The sequence below is a fragment of the Pseudorca crassidens genome, chromosome 15 (assembly GCF_039906515.1).
Source record: "Pseudorca crassidens isolate mPseCra1 chromosome 15, mPseCra1.hap1, whole genome shotgun sequence".
NCBI classification, from domain to species: domain Eukaryota; kingdom Metazoa; phylum Chordata; class Mammalia; order Artiodactyla; family Delphinidae; genus Pseudorca; species Pseudorca crassidens.
In genome coordinates this window covers 37,058,001-37,078,995 of record NC_090310.1, presented here as the reverse complement: position 1 = coordinate 37,078,995, position 20,995 = coordinate 37,058,001, and the positions used below count along the sequence as shown (strand labels likewise).

The 20,995-nt window shown below is 54.5% G+C and overlaps 1 protein-coding gene across 2 annotated transcripts; it reads left to right on the top strand.

Annotated features, from left to right (window-relative positions):
* Positions 1–1,750: 1,750 nt before the first annotated feature.
* CCNF (cyclin F) lies at positions 1,751–20,964 on the top strand. Of its 2 annotated transcripts, none has more exons than XM_067706938.1 (17): positions 1,751–1,897; positions 2,984–3,138; positions 4,187–4,293; positions 5,236–5,303; positions 6,651–6,844; positions 7,270–7,323; positions 7,984–8,088; positions 8,383–8,460; positions 10,852–11,003; positions 12,971–13,135; positions 15,036–15,159; positions 15,441–15,621; positions 15,977–16,064; positions 18,171–18,270; positions 18,353–18,480; positions 19,109–19,278; positions 19,934–20,964. In XM_067706938.1, exons 1-17 carry the CDS (start codon positions 1,882–1,884, stop codon positions 20,407–20,409), a joined length of 2,361 nt encoding a protein of 786 aa, XP_067563039.1. In that variant the 5' UTR covers positions 1,751–1,881; the 3' UTR covers positions 20,410–20,964. The 2 variants fall into 2 exon arrangements, with proteins under 2 accessions (XP_067563039.1, XP_067563038.1); XM_067706937.1 differs by having other exon boundaries at positions 18,171–18,276.
* The last annotated feature ends 31 nt before the right edge of the window (positions 20,965–20,995 follow it).

Genomic DNA, 20,995 nt, shown 5'->3' with positions numbered 1-20,995 from the left:
TGGCTCATCACCCCTCTGAGCCCAGGGGCTCTTACTGCCAGGGCAGTGGGTGGGGGTGACGGATGGCATGGCTGCAGCAGAGCCAAGAGAAGAACGCCTATTTCCTGATAAACAAGAAAACTTTACCTCTGAATAAATAAAAAGAGTGGTAAGGACATAGGAGCAAGATAGAGGACAACTGAGAGACTGGTCAGGGTGCCACTTGGACTCCACAGACACGCAGCGTCACAGGGGAGCGAGAGCGTGACTTACTCACTCACTGGTGAAGCCAATGCCACCAAAATCTAACACAGAGAGTATACCTCTGCCCTGGGGAGACCAGCAACAAAGAAAGTAACAGTGCAGGGGGAGGACAACAAAGTACCAAATTGGGAAACAGTAACCAATGGAAACAAAGGTGAGGTGAAGAAGACTGAAAACCCTTAGGGGTCCTGTGGATTCTCCTGTCCTCTGGTGTGGGAACGTGGGGCATCTGGGGAACAAGTTCCAAGCTTGCTCTGCTCTACCCACTCCTCTTCCCATGAACATCACCCCTGCCCCTCCTCCACCCCCAGCTTCCAAGGCCTCATATCCCATGCTGTGGTCATCCGTTCGTCTCCTGCTCCAGACTGGCATGGAGCCTTGGCACCATGGCTCCTCTGTGTGTTCGGCTGCTGAGCACAGACCAAGTACCCTGAAGGGGTTCAGCGAGTATAAGTGGTAGCGGGACAGAGTGCTGTCTGAGGCTGTGGGGAAATGGGGGAGGAGAGTCTTGACCCAGATTCCCCGGCTTCTCCAGGAAAAGCCACTCTGTCTTCTTCCATCAAACACTTCTCCCAGGAGACTGCATTTCTTTCCTTGTCCGAAGGTCTCATGAAAGAGGTGGGATGTGAGCTGGTTGCAGAAAGACAGACTGGGTGGGCACTGCCTAATACCTGAGTAAACAGAACGCTCAGCTGTGGCTGAAAGCAGCCAGTAAAGCAAGCAGGTGTGCACTTCTATTTTAGTTGGGCTCCCAGGTGACCACGAGGAGACATTGGGGACTGACAGGGGACGATATCTAGTCCAAGTGAGAAGGTGAGGGCTTGCCCTGGGCAGGGATGGAGGAGGGGTCCAGGGTGAGCCACGTTTCAAGGGAGGAAGGAGTCAAACGTGCTGGATGAGTCAATGAAGATTTCGAGCACCAGGTCTCTGGACTCCACTTTCTGCATTACGATCTATGCCAACAGCGACTCGGCCACCGAACCAGGGGTCTCCTCGCCTGAAGCAAGGGCTGGAAGAAGGGCGTGCGGCCTCGGGGTGCGGGTCGGAAAGGTCAGGGCCAGCCTCGGTGAGGCGCAGCCCGCGGGTGCCGGCTAGCCTGCGTCCCCGCAGGTAGAAGACCACGTCGGGGTCCCCGCTCCGAGACCCCGGGCTCGGAGGCGCGGCCGGTCCGCTCAGACCTCCACTGACAAACCATTGCACGCCGTGGCCTCCGGTCGCCAGGACCTCTTGCCGCCGAGTCAACCACAAGGCCTAAGCCCAGAACAGGCCAGGTCCACGCGGGCCGGAGCGGATTCAGAGACACTGCTGCAGCCAGGCCCGGAGCCACGCTCCTTAGGGACACCCGCCAGGGCCGGGGAGGCGGGGCGGCCGCGCAAGCTCTACCAATCAACAGCCGGCGTTCGAATTCGCATCCTGGCGCGGCCAATCGCGAGCGTCCGAGCCCGAGTGGGGGGGAGGGGGCGGGGCCCGGCCGAACAGTGGCGCGCGCCCCCCCGGGCGGGCCAATGAGAGCGCCTGGTGCATTTGAAAACTCCGGCGGGCGGCGGGCGGGTCTGCGCCTGCGTGGGGAGTCGCGCTCTGGGCCGGCAGGCGGCACTGGCAGAGATACCGGCGACGGCGGCGACGGCAGCCACGGTTATGGGGAGCGGAGGCGGTGAGCGCTGGGCGCGGGGCGCGGCGGGGCGGCCTCGAGACTGAGCAGGGCTGGCTCGAGCCCTTCGGCCCGGGGTGCGTGTCTTCCCGGCGGCGCCCGCTCGGCGCGTGGTTTAAATGCCCGGGAGCGCCCTGCTCCGCGTGAAAGCGGTGAAAGCGGCGCGCGGGGTCTGCCACCTGTCGAGGGCCGTGAGCGCAGCTCAGGTTTCCGTGGTTATTATCGTGGCTGTCCTAGAGCAAGGGGATGAGGAAAATGCGGTAAAACGCAGGGATCGGTCGCCCTGCATGTACGCTTGGCTTTCGCAGCATTTTAATTGATGATGGGAAGACCCAGGTGAAGAGCGAGGGGAGGGGGGCAGGAAGAAGCCCTGAGGAGGGAGTCGTGCGGGTGGGAGAGCAGCCACCTCCTGTCGGGACTGGAGGAAGGAACGGGTGGGAAACCAGGTGAATTGTAGGTGATGGGCTCCTCCTGCCTCAAGCTTCTCTGTCGTCTGCTTAGACTCAGCAAAGACTTGCTGAAGTTGAAGTTAGAAGGACCTCCTGTGGGGAGAGAGGACACTGAGACTGGCTGGGCAGCTCTGACATCCGCAGAGCTGGGACAGGCCTGGCCTCCAAGTCCACCTTTGGCTTCTCTGCAGGGTGGACCCTCCTAGTTTGGACTTGAAAACCAGACTGTTCAAGTCCATAGATCCTTATTAACATTATGCATTTTAGTCCTGTGTGCAGATAGAAGCAAAGAGATCAGTAAGGGTCAAGGCGCCTCCCTGAGAGTGAAATGCAAGGCTAACCATCATCAGCGTTGGCTGCTTTTTCCCCCTTCCTGGTTGTCATCTGTGCTCTGGATCAGAAGGTTTCCCAATAGCCAGGTTACGTGATTACTACTCACCATCAATGTTTATTGAATATTTGAATGAATGATGATGTCTTCTGTACCACTACTGCTCCTTTATTTAATATTTGTTTAAGACTGTAAATATGGCTGGGGCAGAGGACAGTAACTGTTAAATCATGTTCAGATGTAACTTTTCATATCAGCACAACTCGTTTCCAACACATCACTTAGACCATTCTGATTTTTTTTCTTAAGTGATCCACTGTAGGTGTGCCAAGTGTTTCTGTTATCCTACAAAGCGGAGAATAAGAAGGAGACCCCGAAACCTAACGATCTTGAGTCTCCCTGAAGATGTGCTCTTTCATATCCTGAAATGGCTTTCTGTTGGAGACATCCTCGCTGTCCGAGCTGTAAGTTGTCAGATGAAAATAGTGTCAGGCTTGGCATCATTGGTTATATTGTACCATGAAGCCTTCGTGTGTTAAATGTCAGAGCAAAAACTTTGGCTACAAATGAAGGTAGAGGAAACAATGGTGATATTGGTAATAGATGCCTAAGGTTGTTCTGATTGCAGGAAAGCTAAAACATAGGACAGCAAGGTTTGAGTCTGCTCATTGTAATGTTTATTTTGACAGAGAAAATACCCTTTTATGGCAGTGAAATTTGCCTCCCTCAAGAAATAAGATAGCATTAAGAAGAAAAATAGTATGTTCTTGAGGACAAAGCCCATGTAATATTCAGCACTGAAAGAGACTCTGTGAGTTATTTTGCAGATTTCGGAACTGAAGCCTCACTTTGAGGGATTTAACCAAGGGCATACAGCAAATTAGTGGGGGAACACCAGTAAGAACCCACTTCTCTGACTCCCAAACCTGCCTCCATTGCGTTCATAATATCCATGGGTGCTGAATTTCCAATGGCAGTGGAAGCTTTAGCACTTAAAATGCTCACCTGTGCTCAGGGCCCCCTGCCTGGGTACTTCCTGCTATCACCCAGGACAGAAGTCCTACCTGAGGCTGCTGTCATGTGTTTCAGTCTCTTCTGAGAGCCCCTATTGACCTGCAGGCCCCAGCTTTGCTCCCACTAGCAAGACCCTAAGTAAAGGAGCTCAAAACAGATTTCTGACCTACCTGTTCCCATTAGAGTTGATTTCCCTGATCCTTGCAGGTATTATAGCATTATATCCCCTTTCTCAGCCTAGGTGCTTATTCCCCCTTCCAGGACCACTGTCCCCATCTTTAGAGCCACAGAGAAAGTTGTTTCTGGGCTCTTTTCTCTATTCAAAGCAATTGTTAGTTACTTTGATACACAGAGGCTGGGCCTTTACTGCTAGGGTGGGGAGGGAAACAGGAGACCCTACATCTGTCTACACCCTGTCTTCAAGAGCTCCAGAAGCAGGGCTTCTGGGAGGTCCCTTGTTTGGAGTCCCACCACTCCCCCTCTTCCATTGTTCTTCAGGTGCACTCCCACCTGAAGTACCTGGTGGATAACCATGCCAGCGTGTGGGCATGTGCCAGCTTCCAGGAGCTGTGGCCTTCTCCAAAGAACCTGAAGCTCTTTGAAAGGTATCTCTGCACCCTGAGAAGAGCGTGGCTTTCTCCTACCTTTGGGCCTGCCTGCTATGCCAGTCTGTGTCTCAAGGCCTGACCTGGGAATGATCTTCCTCTTGCTTGTTGCTCCCGCCAACACCTTATCCCCCAGGGAGTGACTGAGGGCTGTCGACCTCACCCATCGAGTCACACAACTTCCAGCACAGTCATGGGTCATCCACACCACCAGCACGGGCCTGACTCTCATTAGTCACAGCAGTGCTTCTGAAGGGTCCACTTGAGCTGTGACCCATTGTGTGTGACTCAGATGCAGGTCACCTGCATGTGGAAACTTTCCTCAGCCCTCTTCTTTTGGTCAGAACAATGCGATTTGAATCCTATTACATTATACTCATTGGCTGATCCCACCTCCCCGGCCGGGGTTGGGACCTAGAGGAAGGGCCGGAGGGGCTGCAAGCTGCAGTATGCCAGTGGTCACAGGCAGGCTGCCTGAGACATAGTCCACCAACCACACAATTTACCCTTTTAAAGTGTACAACTCAATGGTTTTTAGTATGCTCACAGAGTTGTGCAATCATCAACACTATCTAACTTTAGGACATTCTCATGACCCCCAAATGAAGCCCCATAACCATTAGCAGTCACTCCCTATTTTCCCTATAGTAACACAGACCCTATGCAGCCACTAATCTGCTTTCTGTCTCTATGGATTTGCCTTTTCTGGACATTTCATATGAGTGGAATCATACAACATGTGGCCTTTTGTGTCTGTCTTCTTTCACAAGTGTGTTTTCCAGGCTCATCCATGTTGTAGCATGTCGTGGATAATTGATATTTAGCTGCATTGCCAAAAATATTTTCTGTTCAGAAAATAAGTACTGTAGTTTTAAGTGCTGTGGTGGAACATAACCTTTATGGAATAAAATCATGTGATGTTTCATGTTCTTAATGTTCTAGGGCTGCCGAAAAAGGGAATTTTGAAGCTGCTGTGAAGCTGGGCATAGCCTACCTCTACAATGAAGGCCGTAAGTCCTCGAGGGGCTGGTGCTGGGGCTGGCCTCACCCCACTTGGTACTGACATTTTAGAACAAGCACGAGGGACTTCCCTGGTGGTCCAGTGGTTAAGACTCTGTGCTTCCACTGTAGGGGGCGCAGGTTAGATCCCTGGTTGGAGAACTAAGATCCCGCGTGCTGTGTGGTGTAGCCAAAAACAAAAAACCTAATAGAACAAGCATGAGCTCTTGCCCGTGTCAGCAGTTTAGTCGCTGTTCTTGCTGTGTCTGGCTGTGTACCGTCCCCACTGGGGAGCTTGTGCCAGAGGTGTCCTGCTCAGGGACCCATGGATGAAGTTTGATTTTGTAGTTTGGGGGAGTTGCCTCTTTGTTTAATGAACCATTAATTTCGGTTGACAACGAGTGACTCTGAGCAGAGACTCAGAATGGGGGCTACTCAGGCAAGCCAGCCCTCCCTGGCTGCCTAGTTAACACCACAGCCCATGCGTAGACCCCAGCTTCTCTCCTTGGCCACAGCTCATCTGAGGAACCTGGGGCAGTGGTCAAAGCATGCCTGATGCCAAGTGTCAGTAACACAGGGAGCCAAGGCTCCAAGTGGGAGGCAAGTACAAACAGGTCAAAGCCAGCCTGGTACCTAGATTCCTTCACCCCTAAGGGGCAGGTGCTCCTCGAAAGAACCTGGTGCGGCCCTCTCTCCCAATTCCTGCCTGTCTGCTGAGCACACTAAGGAGCGAGCCTGCAGTTCATCCTGTCCCACCTCCCAAGATGCATAAAGACTTGGGTATAGTCGCCATTTTTCTGCTTCTAAAAGACCTGGCGTCTTACTGAGAGGTCACCCTGGTCACAGCTGGTTGACAGGACTGTTGGACCTGCAGACGATGAGCAATCCTGCGCCCACCCTCCTGTCAGATGGCTTTGCCCAGACAAGATTCACACACCACTCAGCTCACCTGTCTAATGTATACAGTCCAGTGGTTTGGGTATCTTCACAGAGTCGTGCAGCCATCACCACTCAATTTGGAGCCATCATCTCATTACCCCACAAAGAAAACCCCTACCCGTTAACAGGGGTCTGAGCAGCAGTTCCCCACAGGAGGGAGGGTGGGCATCTGATGCCTCCACGTGGGGGGGACCTTCCCAGATCTTCGGAATCCAGGCCGCTGGGAGGGGCCGCAGGGCACTTGGTTCATAAAACATGGGAAGAAAAGGGAGGAGCCCCCATCCCAACTCTTCTGTCCTAAGACACCAGCAACTTCACGTTGTAGCGGCTTAAGGCTTTAAACTTTCCAAAAAGACTGGGGAACTTCCTACACCCCTCCTCCAGAGACATCCCAGGCTGTGTTCTGTCCGTCTCTTCAGTGTCTGTGTCTGATGAGGCCCGGGCGGAAGTGAACGGGCTGAAGGCCTCTCGCTTCTTCAGTCTCACGGAGCGCCTGAATGTGGGCGCCGCGCCCTTCATCTGGCTCTTCATCCGCCCACCTTGGTCGGTGTCCGGAAGCTGCTGCAAGGCCGTGGTTCACGAGAGCCTCAGGATGGAGTGCCAGCTGCAGAAAGTGAGTCCTGGCAAGGGGTGCAAGTAGGGCAGGCCGTGCTGGGCGGGCTGAGCCCCGTAGGGTCCCGGGAGGTGAGAAAACTTTGAGGGGAGATGCTGTGGACCATGTAAAGTCAGGGACCCGAGAGCAGTGGAGGCATAGAAAACAGTGTGGATGTGGGAGCATCTGCTAATGACTAGCAGGAGAGGAGGCCTCGGAGCCAGGGTCAGGGGAATCAGGTGAGGGGCTGGGCTGCAGACGGGTCAACTGCTGGAAAGGCAGGACTGAGACTCTGTGAAGCAGTTGGCGGAGGCCTGGAATCAGGGAGCGGTCCTCTGCACAGAGGGGCTGGGCAGGGAGCAAGGAGGACCCGCACACGGAGGGACAGTCCCCGGGAAGTTCTGTCCGCTGACAGTCACCCCTCCTCCTCCACCTCCTTTCTCTAGACTCACAGAGCGTCCATACTGCACTGCTTGGGGAGAGTGCTGAGTCTTTTTGAGGTGAGTCCCCTCCACCATCCCACGGGGCCCTGCCTGCGTTGTTTGGCGTCCTGGCCCGGGTGAGCACACAGGGCACAGCGGGTCTGCATTTTTGTGCTGCTCGCCTTTCTGGCAGCTTCAAGCACCAAGAATCAGGAACTGCGTGAAAGGCAGCAGAAGGGGGCTTCCGGGGTTCAAAGCCAAGATGAGCCCTGTCTGTGAGGCTGTGTGGAGCCAGGAAGAGTGTCTGAGCGGGACAGGACCCCGGGTCTATTTGTCTCACGGCTCTGCTACTGGCGGCTCCCTGCCACTACTCACGCAGACTTCTCTACTTAGTGAGCCTTGTGATTCGGGAACCCCGTCTGCAGCAGTCTTGGGGGAGGTGGTGGCTCCTGGTGCTAGGTGCTCTGACAGCAGCAGGGAGGGACACTTAGTATGAGCGAGGAGCTGGAAGACCTTGGGAAACCCTCCCCCATCACCGTCCGGGCAGTGCCGGGAGCCGAGTCCAGCACAAACCTCGTGCAGGAGGAAGCAAGGCCTGAGGGCAGAACTCATGGGCTTGCCTTCACGAGTTGGTTGTCAAATCATGTATCTTCAGAGTTGTTTTTACTCTAATGTAGTTAACTCATTTTATTAAAGATGAGAACAGTATATGTGGTTACTTAGAGGTACTTATTCCAGGATGAAGAGAAACAGAAGCAGGCCCGGGACCTGTTTGAAGAGTCTGCTAATCAGGGGTGTTTGACCAGCTCGTACCTCCTCTGGGAAAGTGACAGAAAGATGGATGTGAGTGGGCCTAGGTCTGGGGAAAGAATGGATTATGTTGGCCAAAGGCACAATCTCCAGAGTAGCCCGTGGACAAGGTTCTGCCACCGCAGCCGGGGTCGCTGCTGGTCATGGGGCTGCTTTCAGCACTGCCCCTGAAACGACCACCACCATTTGGGGGATAAAGGGCTGGGAAGAAAGCACAGCTGGGGACCCTCTGGAGGTGTCAGGGGGAACATTTAAGAAGACTGTGGGTTGGTTGAGTTTCTCCAGAGATATGGCCATGTAAGGGCATGGTGACTCTCCCATTGACAGATGTCAGATCCCGGACGATGCCTCCACAGCTTCCGGAAACTCAGGGACTTTGCTGCCAAAGGCTGCTGGGAAGCACAGGTGAGCTGGGAGCTGGCCTTTGTCCTGACGCCTCCTCTCGTGGGGACCGTGGGGGCAACACTGCCAGGTTCCCACCCAGGACGAAGTAAGAGTGGCCCAGGGTTTGGAACTGAATCTAAGGGAGTTCAGCTCTAGGGTGTGCGGGGAGGAGAGCCCAGAAGCGCTTTCCTCACCTCTGCCAGTTCCATCTAAGACAGCCAGCCACTTAATTTCTAAGTGCTGTGGACTACATCTGCATCAAAATTTATACAGCTCCCTAAAAAAAGGGAGGAAAAAAGTTGGCCTGTAGGGAAAGCATCTTGGCTACAGAACTTAGAGCTCCTTAGAGCAGATGAGTGTGTGTGGAATGCTGTCCTCTTCTCATTATCTGACCTGCTCACCAGGTTGTCCAGTGTTGGAACCAGGACATCAGGGGTCTGTAGTTGGCGTTCTCCAGACACTCTCCCTGTGCAGCTGTAAAGAAGTCATTATTTTAAGATAAATCAAAGAAAGTCCCCCTTTGCCAAGCTGGTAGACACTTGCTCTTGTCACCCCACCAAGTTGGGGGTTGAGAGTCATCTGCCCTTAAAAGCTAGGGAAGAAATCACAGAGGGATGGCCCGCCTGACACATCACAGGACGTTGTAATGTTTATGTCCAAAAAGGCACTTAACAAGTTTACAAGAAATACAACAATGAACAATGTGGTTCTAGTTCAAGCTCAGGCTAATCAATAAGAATAGTAAGGCCCTGTAGAAGTTCACAGAGCCTCAGGGTACTCAAAAAAGAGGAAATAAATACAAGCAGTCAAAATACGGAGCAGGTTTGACCTCTCTGCTAGTCAAAAAGGCACACGTTTAAAGAGATCGTGCCTGATCACACTAGCAAATCATATACACGTAGTCTTTGTGTTTTTGAGTGGATAGCTAGGAACTTCTGAAAATACAGTTCGGCTTTTTTTTATTGTTTTTTTTTTTGGCTGTGTTGGGTCTTTGTTGCTGGGCACAGGCTTTCTCTAGTTGAGGCAAGCGGGGGCTACTCTTTGTTGCGGTGCGCGGGCTTCTCAGTGTCGTGGCTTCTCTTGTTGCAGAACACACGCTCTAGAGTGCAGGCTCAGTAGTTGTGGCACACAGGCTTAGTTGCTCCACGGCATGTGGGATCTTCCCAGGCCAGGGATCGAACCCGTTTCCCCTGCATTGGCAGGCGGATTCTTAACCACTGCACCACCAGGGAAGCCCTGAAAATATACATTTTTAATGATAGCAGTTTTTGCCGGCAAACATGTGATAAAATAGTGTTCCTAAAAAAAAAAAAAGTACAGGAAAGGGCTTCCCTTGTGGCGCAGTGGTTGAGAGTTCGCCTGCCGATGCAGGGGACGTGGGGTCGTGTCCTGGTCCGGGAAGATCCCACATGCTGCGGAGCAGCTGGGCCCGTGAGCCATGGCCGCTGAGCCTGCGCGTCCGGAGCCTGTGCTCCACAACGGGAGAGGCCACAACAGTGAGAGGCCCGCGTACCGCAAAAAAAAAAAAAATAGTGTTCCTATTAGTGTGTGTGAAAATGCGCGCAGGAATTTCAGAAAGCCCCTGGGCACAGGTAGCGCCTGTGGGTCGACTGCGTGAGCAGAAGGTGCACAAGACTGCACAAAGGTGACCCTCAATGTGACAAAACCAACAGAAACCCCCTCAAAGGAAGAACAAGGAAAACACGCTTACAGAAGTCTCCTATCGCAGAGAACCACGTTAATCGTTAGGCAGGCAAAGAAAAGGTAACATGTGTGTTCCGTGATCACAAATGCACATGCACACTGCTACAAGTGCATAGAAAACTCTGGAAGGAAATACGTAGAGATGGTCAACAGTAACCACTGAGGGCTTGGAGGGCCCCGGCGGGTCCTGAGCAAGGTGCTCGTGCATCTCATTCAATCCTCACGGCATCTGCCGAAGCAGCTGCTGTTGTGCCATTTGGTGAAAAGGGAAACTGAGGTGCAGTGAAGCCTCCAGTTCGCCTGTGGTCACACATAGACCCAGGTCTTAAAGCCGGGTCATTCGAGCCCCCAGCCAGCTCTCAGCCACTGTGCTACGTGGCCTCCCCCAGAGCATCAGCTTTCACTAGGGAGTGGTGAGCAGAAACAAACTTAATTTAAAAGAAAATGCTGGCAGAAGACTGGAATTGGCCGTGGAGCTGTGCCGGGCAGGAAGTCAACTGATATCCCATTATGCACCTTTTGTACCTTTTAAAATGTTCTATCGTGATATATTATTTATTTCCAAAAGATTAAAATCTTGGCCCTCCTGGTTTCAGAAGGCTTAGAAGGTTTAAGTGGGCCAGTGTATGTACAGGCAGAATCCTCCTCGCGTTCAGAAGCAGGAACCTCAAAACCCTTTGCTCATCCCTCGAGTCTTTTCGTCCTCAGCTGTCTCTAGCCAAAGCCTGTGCACACGGAAACCAGCTCGGACTGGAAGCGAAAGCCTCCAACGAGATAGTCTGCCAGCTGTTCCAGGCCTCCCACGCTGTCAGTAAGCAGAGGGTCTTCTCTGTGCAGAAGGGACTCAATGACACAATGAGGTGAGGGGTCCGAGGCAGAGCGACAGCCGTCTCCGTGTGACAGGGTCTGTCTGTTGTTTCAGCTGAGCCTGCTGTCACAGGGCCCCTGCGTCATCAACCCCACTGGGATCCATGTGTGCGTGTGTGTGTGTGTGTGTGTGTGTGTGTGTGTGTGTGTGTGTGTGTGTTTTCTAAAACCAGTTATGCCTAAGTTATCCAGGGCTTTGAAAAGAAAAATTTCCCACATAAATGTCTGCTCTCTCCAGTTTTCCTTTTTAAGTCTCGGACTATATTAAACCGTACTAAACATCTTTCAAAAATGATGCCAGAAAACACCTTTTCTTTCCAACCCATCATCACGCGCATCAGCGTGCGGGAGTGTGGGAGGCAGCTGCCATGTGCCTGTAGCCTCAGAAACCCCACAAACTGCCTCTTCCTGCAGGTTCATTTTCCCTCGAGGTTTGGAGATAACACACTTTTACACTCAATCACAGAACTTGTTTAGAGAGTAAAATGGAAAATGTGAATAATTTTTTAAGCTTACACCAGAGATTTCAAATACATTTTAGATTTATAATGGGCAGGCTCTGGCTGTACTGCGGCAGACAAAGCCCAGCACCTGGTAAGCTCTCTTCCCTGGAGAGGCTCCGTCTTTACTCATAGCAGGGGGTGCAGTGTCCTTGGCTCCCACATTAAATGTCACCAAGCTGCTGTGATTTTGAGTCCTGTGCCTGTGCTGGGGGTGGTGCCCCCTGCCCCACGCCGTGCCCTCCCAGTCTGCCTTTCTTTTGGCGGCGGGAGCCAGGGACTGTTGCTATTCCTTTTGTGTGCTGGGGGTGGGGGTTAACATAAACTTAACCTTTCTTTTCTTTTCAAGAGCTAAAGTAGTTTTATTGCAATAATATCATTTCAATCCCCAAGTTGAGCATCTTTACATTTTCCTCTATGTAAAGCAACAGCTGACTTTTTCTTCCTTTTTTCTATTGAGTTATAATTGACATGTAACATTAGTTTCAGGTTTAACCATTTTAAAGTGTACAGTTCCGTTGGTCTGTTTTTATAAGTCAGATCATTGAGCTTGTCAAAGGTGTCTGCGTAGGAAGCTTCCTCTTCTGCCCCTAACCCTCAAACACCTGGCCTTGCGTGTCTTCCTCCCCAGCCTGTTCCCCTTCATCCCTCCTCCTTCCTCCCCTCCCCAACTCGGCCCCAGCACTCCCTCCTTTCCTCTGCCTATGAAAGATGCTCCTGTCCAGGCTGACACCTGGAGCAGTCCCTCCTGTCTGCCTAGAATCACTCACCACCACGTTTCTTTTCTCTCTTGCTTCTCTTCTCCCCATCTCTTCTCCCTTGTGCAAAAAGGCTTTCACCATGCTTGGGCATCCTTGATGTTGCATGCAGTATCCCCTTGTGACGTCTGTGTCCCTGGCCCGGCTTTTAGCCCCGTCGAGGAGGGATCCTATGTCTGTTGGCTCTGCCGGCCCAAGTTCTCCATCATGGTTGCTGGGTGACTGAGAACTCCAGCACACAGGCTCAGGGAATCCTGCTTTAGATGCATTCCTGGCTCTTTGCTCCACTGCGGAGGGTTGTGATAAATGACCCCATGGGTGAGAGTTCCTCAGAGAGAAGACAGGTTTGCAGAACGATAAACTTTGACTTTTCTCCTGTCCTGTGACCTGTCCCAGGTCCACAGAGCAGACCTGCTTTGCTCCCTTACAAGTAACGATCCAGGCTTATCCAGTGCCTGGGGGTCCCGGGGTGGGGGAGGCAGAGTACACATATGTGCAGCCCACCTGCCTCCCAGGAACAAAGTTGGGAGTCATGGGGCCTCCCCCTTGGACAGGGTGTCTCAGCCTTGGACAGGTGCCTGGATAAGCCAGTGATGCCTAAAGTGATCGCTCACCCCTCGGGACAGATGGCCAGGCAGGAATGGGAGACGGGACACTCATGAAGGCTTGGCCTGGTTTTCAGGGATGGTGCTCTTCCCACAGGTACATTCTCATCGATTGGCTGGTAGAGGTTGCGACCATGAAGGACTTCTCGAGCCTGTGCCTTCACCTGACCGTGGAGTGCGTGGACCGGTACCTGCGGAGGCGGTTGGTGCCCCGGTACAGGCTCCAGCTGCTGGGCATCGCCTGCATGGTCATGTGCACCCGGTAAGAAACCCCCCAGGCTGGGCCCGCAGACGGAACACAGCATGCTGGCGCTGCCCAGTTCACAGGCTGGCTTTTCAGTGGAACAAGCCTTCAGCACCCCACCTCCTTATGACAGGGATTTTCATTTTAGGGGGTGCCCACGCCAAGTGGTCCTACCCACACGGGGGTGGCAAGGCTGACCCTTGGTGTGTGGGCAGCCGCTCATCCCAACACGCGGCCTCAGGACCCAGAACGTGGCCTCTGTTGGGCAGTCTCAGGCTGGAACCCTCTTCCCCTGGCCCCTGAGGGCAACACAGCGATGAGGGAGGGTCACAGGCGGCTGCCCTTGCCAGTCCGTTTCTCAACTCTGCGTCCAGAGACCTGTGTTTCATCAGTGTCATGTGCCCCCCACCCCCAACTCCCCACAGACCCCCTCCAACCACATGGGCAGGATGCGTCCTCAGAGAGGCAGCCTACCCCTGCAGCAGCTCTGACTTTTCAAATCAGACCATTTTAAGTTTTACCTAAATCCACCTTTCCACCCAGTTTTGCCTTTGGACACAATGTGGATGGCAGTTCCCAGCATACATTTTGCATTTTCTTGTTTTCCTAAAGCAGACTTCTCCTACGTGGTCTGCTATCTCCCCTGGGTGGTGCTTTCCAGACCAACATCATTATCTGTAAGGCTTTCGAGGGAGGAGCAGGCTCATTGCACACAGTGGTGTCAACTATGGAGAGACTGATTTGTCTTCTGCACAGTAACCCAGAGGCTTGTGTCACTGGGATGGTTTATCTGTTTCATGACGTCATGAAGGAGGCCCAGGTCCTGACTTGCTCTCTGCTACCTGCCATGACCCCTGAGGCCACCAGGTCCACCTTTGCAGTGAGCGCAGTCATGTGGCCACGACGGGAACTGGGAAGTGGGGTCTCTAGGTGGCTGTGGAAGCAGGGTCCGTGGGCTCAGAGTCGGTGAGCAAATGCCACACGCTGTCCAGCACCTCTCGTGTGCTCTCGGAACCCGGCGTTCCAGGTCTTGTCACCAGAGAGGGCTGAACAGACGGGTCCCCAGCCTCCCTGGATCCAAATGGCGTAGTTATGTCCTTGCAATGAGAGACTTAGGTACTACCAGACCACAGGCTGCTGGCAATGAGATGATAATTGCTTTAAAAGATTTTTAGAAGCCGAGATGCCCCTACATCCACTCTCAAAGCAGCACCTGCCGCTGCTCTGAGCACAGGGCTTTCGCCCGCCCCACTCACATAACATCCCCCAGCACCTGCGGTCCCTACAACTCCTGTCCTCTCTCTTGGCCCAGGCAACAGCGAACACGGGAGCTGCAGAGTCCCCATGACAGAGCAGCCAAGGGCCCGGTCCCAGTCCACCCTTGTGTGGGGAGGTGTCCTCGGCAGGCCGCTGGACTAGCGTGTTCCCTGATAGTTGGAACTGGTGGAGAGTAGAGAACAGCGTGACCACCTGCCTAAGGACAGTCCAGTTCCCATGGCCAGACCCCATGCTGGGTCCAGACCTTCAAACAACCTCTGTCTCTGGTTCTGCTGGCTCATCTGCCTTCTGGGTTAAAGCTGTTTATACTCGCTCCATAGAAGCTGACACAAGGCAGGGTGAACCCTTATCCCTCAGGTCGTTAAGAGGATTGACCGATCATGTCATTCGTGGGTGCGTTTTGCAGAAACACCTGCATGCCTAGCAGGCCAGCAGCTCTCACTGCCACTGATCTGTGACACTAATCCCCCTTCCCTTCCAGCCCCCATGATAGGCTTATCTGACCTTTTCAGTTCCCCTCAGTGGCTAGGGGCAGCAGGGTCCACTCTTTGGACCCCCCCAACCCCATCACTGAAGCCTAAAGTGATCACCCCACTAAGGGGAGTGGGCTCAGTGCTCAGACCCCTTCTTAACACTCCAGGTTCATCAGCAAAGAGATCCTGACGATCCGGGAGGCTGTGTGGCTCACAGACAACACGTACAAATACGAGGACCTGGTGAGGATGATGGGAGAGATCATCTCTGCCTTGGAAGGGAAGATTCGAGTAAGTGACCACTTGCTTTTTCCTTTTGAATCAAAGTTGAGGTCACGTGAGGGCATGGAGGGGCAGAGGGTATCTGCATGGCTTTGAGCTTCCCTGCTCTGGGAAGCCCTCCTGGACCCAGAGGGCGCGAGGCCACAGCTGTTTGGCGTGCACAGCAGTCGGGCCAGATGCTGGGCTGACCACGCCGAGGGTGGTGTTTCTAAGGTCCAGCCTCCCCACCGAGTGGGTGGAGGGGCCCTCTGTGTGCTGAGACCCCACGTCTGCCTCCCCGTTCCCTCTAGGTCCCCACTGTGGTCGATTACAAGGACGTCCTGCTGACGCTGGTCCCCATGGCGCCAAGAACCCAGCACCTGTGCAGCTTCCTCTGTGAGCTCTCCCTGCTGCACACCAGCCTGGCCGCCTATGCCCCGGCCCACCTGGCTGCAGCCGCCCTGCTCCTGGCGAGGCTGACACATGGGCAGAGTAAGGAGCTGGTCCTCCCCACCAGCCACTCAGAACATGGGCTGAGCCAGTGGTCCGGGGGATTCCTGGAGTCAGGAGCCAGTGCTCAAATTCCAAGGGGGTTGGAGGGAGAAAAAGAAGTGTGTTCATCTTCTGGAGAAGGAAACACCAGAATGGACTAAAAGCCATTGTCTGGGGGTGAGGTTAGAGACAGTTCTAGCTTAATATTTCCCACATTGTCGACAATGAGCACGCATGCTCTGTACCTGGGGCCTTTTCAACCCTGAGCCCTAGGAAACTCCATCCCAGAACCATCAGGGCTGTGGGGCATGAGTGGGCATCAGAACGGCCCCACTATTCCTGCTTTCCTCCCCAGCACAGCCCTGGACCACTCGGTTATGGGACCTCACTGGGTTCTCCTGTGAAGACCTCATCCCCTGTGTCTTAAGCCTTCATCAAAAGTGGTAAGCGTGGGCTTCCCTGGTGGCACAGTGGTTGAAAGTCCGCCTGCCGATGCAGGGGACACGGGTTCGTGCCCTGGTCCGGGAAGATCCCACATGCCGCGGAGCGGCTGTGCCCGTGAGCCATGGCCGCTGAGCCTGCGTGTCCAGAGCCGCAATGGGAGAGGCCACAACAGTGAGAGGCCCGTGTACCGAAAAAAAAAAAAAGTGGTAAGCGTGTAAGGAAGCAATTCCCCCCACAACCCCCCGACTGTCCCCCCACACAGAGGATGTGTCCTTAATACCACAAGTCCAGGGGGAATTTGCTCTCACGTGAGGGCTGTCAAGACACTCAGACCTTACCCGCGTGAGCCGCGTATCTCAGGACTGACGTTTAGAAATTCCAGGGCCATGTTGCTTATTTCATACGTTTTTAACATTTGATGTGTGGGCAGCAGCTCCCCCCAACCCAAACCTAATTCCATGGGCAGTGGAACGTAAGAAAAAATGAGACTGTCTCCCTGACCAGCAGTAATTTCAGTCTAGGACAGGTTGGCCTCCAGCTCTGGAGTTGGCAGACCGCAGCCCCGGGCACACACCTTGGCCCTTTCCCTCGCCTCCTGTCTCAGCTTGGCTGGCAGACTCGCTCCTCCCACTCCTCAGTCTCACGTTCACTCCCCACCGCATGCATATCTGCTAAAGCCCCCAGGGACCTCCTCCTTTCTCCGCCAGGCCACACTGCCTCAGAGTCCCCTTCCCCGACACGAGGGTCCGGATAATTCTGCCTTTCTGCCTGTACCCAGACGCTCCCTGGGAGACTTAACCACTTCCAGGATTCAGAACACATCTAAAAGCCAACCTCTGACCCGAGCCACAGACCCCCCTGCCAGCTTGTCCACGCCAGGCCATTCTTCCTCATAGATTTCATTTGGTGCTTGGTGGACAAGGCCCCGGTCATCCTATCAGAGCCCTCAGGCCAGCCCATTTCTGCTTCTCTGTCCCTGCATCCCAGCGGCTCTCGGGGCCAATGCACTTTCTTCACCTGCCCATGGTCATTGCCCCAGCCGCCTCCTGGATTTCCACAGGGCAGCCTCTGAACACGACACTTCTGCTTACACCTTGGGGATGAGATCAGAACTTGGGCACGAGTCTAGAGATTCCTCTGACCAGCCCCTCTGGCCCATCTGCCACTTCTCCCCCTCCCCGCTAACACGGGGAGCCTGTCAGCACTTCCTGGGTTAGTGTGTGCAGCCCGTTTCTCCTGCAGGGCCCAGACCTCGTCGCTGGTGGACGGCAGCATGGGTGACGGTGGCAGGTCAACACGTGTCTGCCCCCGAGGCTGCTCAGACCAGTGCAGGGTCGGTGCCTGACCAGGCTGCCAAAAGCTGCTGCTTGGCTGCCTTCCTACACCCATCCCCCGCCCCCCACCGAGTTGTTTTGTTTTTTTTTTCCCAATCCAGATAAACTGGAAACATATTTATTTACCAACGAAACTTTTTGTTAAAGTGTACAATTCAACAGGCTCTTGGTATATTCAGAATTGTGCAGCCATCACCACAAACCACAATCTATTCGAGAACATCTTCCCCACCCTCAAAAGAAACCCCGTCCTTGCTACCTATTACCTTCACGTTTCCCCTCCCCACCAGCCCCCAGCAAACACTCATCTATTTCCTGGCTCTTTCTGTTCTGGATGTTTCACCAACATGGAATCGTACAACTTGGGGCCTTTTATGACCAGCCTCTCACCTTCATAATGTTTCCACTGTACAAATAGCCCACTGGATGGAGGGACCACATCTTGTTTATTCAGTCGTGCACTGATGGACATTTGGGGTTTTTCTACCTTCCAGCTGTTGCGAATAGTGCCGCTGTGAACATATGTGTCCAGGTTTCTGTGTGGATCTCTGTTCCCCTTTCTCCTGGGGATGCACCTGGGGGTCATAGGTGACTCGAGGAACCGCCAGACTGCACAGCAGCGCTGGGCTTCACTCCCATTGCTGGGCTGGTTTTGAAAATGTCTTGTCCTCTCTCACTTCAGTGAGTGGAGGCTAAAGATGGGAGCTTTTGGGGTGGAGGTGCCAGCACCGTCTGCCCCCCACTACCCCTCACGTGTCCTTCTGTCGGCAGCTTCCATGACGATGCCCCCAAGGACTACAGGCAGGTCTCTCTCACTGCCGTGAAGCAGCGATTCGAGGACAAGCGATACGAAGAGATCAGCCAGGAAGAGGTGCTGGTGGGTGCTAGGGAGCGGGGGTCCCCGTGGGCCCCTTGGGGCTTCGGCCCTCCCTCTGACCCCGGCTTCCCCTCAGGTGCTGAGCTACGGCCAGTTGTGTGCAACTCTAGGGGTGAAACAAGAGAGCCCAGAACCCGCGTCTTTCCTCAGCACAGGGGACATTCACACCTTCCTCAGCTCTCCCTCTGGAAGGAGAACCAAGCGGTGAGTGAACCCTGCGGGCCAGGCCTGGGTTCCCTCGTGACCTGTGCAGCCATCGGGGCTCCTGAGGAGCAGCAGGGAGAGAGCAGATCCTCAGAAAACTGAAGCTGCGGTTGGTAGTCTCCACTGCCTACAGTACCGTCTCCTTTCCCCAGTGTGGCTCTCTGGCTCCAGCCTGGCTCCCTGTGAGGGATGGTGGTCTTGAGCACAGGTTGAGCCCGCTCAGGCTCTGGCCCTGCCCCACGCCCGGTGTGAGCCATACGGGACTGCTCTGCTCCACCACATTGTGGCACTCCCTGCACTCCAGCTGTGCCCTCATTGTGTGCATCCCTTTTATCCCTGTCTCTTCCATCTCAGTGTCCCAGCTGTACTGCCTGGAATAACCTCCCCCTCCACCTCACCCACCTAAAGAACTCCTATCCATCCTACAAAGTCCAGATGAGCAGGAACCTCGCCATGGTGCTGGCCCTGTCTCTGCAAATCTGCCCTGAGCTTCTGAGGGCAGTTCCTGGGTGGCTGTGTTGTCCCTGCTCACAGCACGTGGGGGCAGGGTCAGGCAGGTGCCAAGAACCAGACTGGGCCTCCCAACACTGCTGCCTATGACCCGGCTCCCGGCTCTCCCACTGCACAGGAAACGGGAGAACAGCCTCCAGGAGGACAGGGGCAGCTTCGTCACCACGCCGACCGCAGAGCTGTCCAGCCAGGAGGAGACACTGCTGGGCAGCTTCCTGGACTGGAGCCTGGACTACTGCTCCGGCTACGAGGGCGACCAAGAGAGCGAGGGCGAGAAGGAGGGCGATGGTGAGTGCCAGGGCTGGAGACCACCCGGTGCTGCCCCAGAGGGGACAGCGGGCAGGAGGGCCCCCAGCCTGAGCTGCAGGAGAGTGTGTCCGGACACAGGTAGACATGAGAGAGCAGAGCCCCTGGAATACCAGCCCACAGGGAGGATAGGATGTGGGCCCAACCTGCGCCCAGCTCCAGCTGGACCTGTGCTGGTGGAAGGACCTCACCAGGTCAGGGACAGAGAAATAGACCTTTCTAGAAGGTTGTGTGAGATGTGCCCCCTGCTGGGCTCTGTCCCTCAGGCACCCATCTAGGGCAGGCTGCAGGAGGCTCTGTCCCCATGTCTCATCAGCCATCTGCACAGGAAGCCCAGTTCGACAGCTGCTGTTGATTTTCCAACTGCTATTTTTGTGTCCACTCAGGGGATTAACTAAATTATTAGATGGCCAGTTTGTTGTCACTTCCTACTGTCCCCTAAGTCACATTGGGTATTACCCCAAGTTTGAAAGGAGACACTTCACCCCCAATTTCTTACGTAAAGGAAAGGGGACTGTCCAGCGAGGTTCAGGATGTGCGGCCGAGAGCTGGACCCTGGGCTCCCCTGGGTCCTGACCGAGCACGGAGTCACCCTGATGCTCAGGCTATGGCCTGACCTCTCCCCCATCTCCCATAGTGACAGCTCCCAGCGGTGTCCTCGATGTCACTGTGGTCTACCTGAACCCGGAACAGCACTGCTGCCAGGAATCAAGCGATGAGGAGGCCTGCCCGGAGGAGGAGGGGCGTCAGGACACACAGGCATCAGCACCAGGCAGCCAGACACCTTGGACCCCAGGGCTCGAGCGCTCTCTGTGCAGCAGGAGGGGGGCAGGCAAGGACATAACGACCTCAGGGTACTCCTCTGTCAGCAGCACAAGTCCCACAAACTCCGCAGATGGCTTGGGGGGCCTTGCCCGATCTACCTCAGTACTGTCCCCGGGCAGCGACTTGAACACACAGCCTTGCCACCATCACGCGAGGAAGTCGTGTGTACAGTGTCGTCCCCCAAGCCCCCCGGAGAGCTGTGCTCCCCAGCAACAGGTGAAGAGGAAAAACCTGTCCGCCCACAATAAGGAGGAGGAGGACATGAACTTGGGCTTTTTGAAGCTGTGAGTGTGTCAGTGCGTTTGCTGCAGTGAATGTTGGCTGAAGTGAATGTTTGCTGAGGCAGGGCTGCTGTTGCACTAGCAAGGGGGAGGGGGGTGCTGGAGATGGATCCCTGTAGACCCCTGGTGGCAGTCACACGGAATAGAAAGGAGAACTTGGGGCAGTAAGTTTCTTTCTCTAGGGGAGCCCACTGTGAGCCATCAGAATGTCTAAATCACAACAAAAACTCAGTTCCTTCTCTCTGGAAAGTTTAGCCTCAAAGCAATCATGCCATACTGTGTGAAGCCTATTTCTCTGTCCCCTCCCATGTTTGTCCTGCTTTCTCTGGGAAACTTAAGCCCACGTCCTGAACTTCCCAGCCCCACGGAGGCCCAGGCACCGCGGGAGCTGAGAGCTTTCACAGCTGAGAACATGTGTGACCCAGGTATCCTGGCACAGCTCACCCCCTCCCACATTTATCTGGTTCGGGGTTCCACGGGGAGCCAATAGCTCTGAGCACACCATCCCTGCGCCCACATTGGCCTGGCCTGCCCTGCCCCAGGCAGCCGTTCCTTTCCTCACTGGGTGGTGGGTCCTATCGTGAGGGAACTCT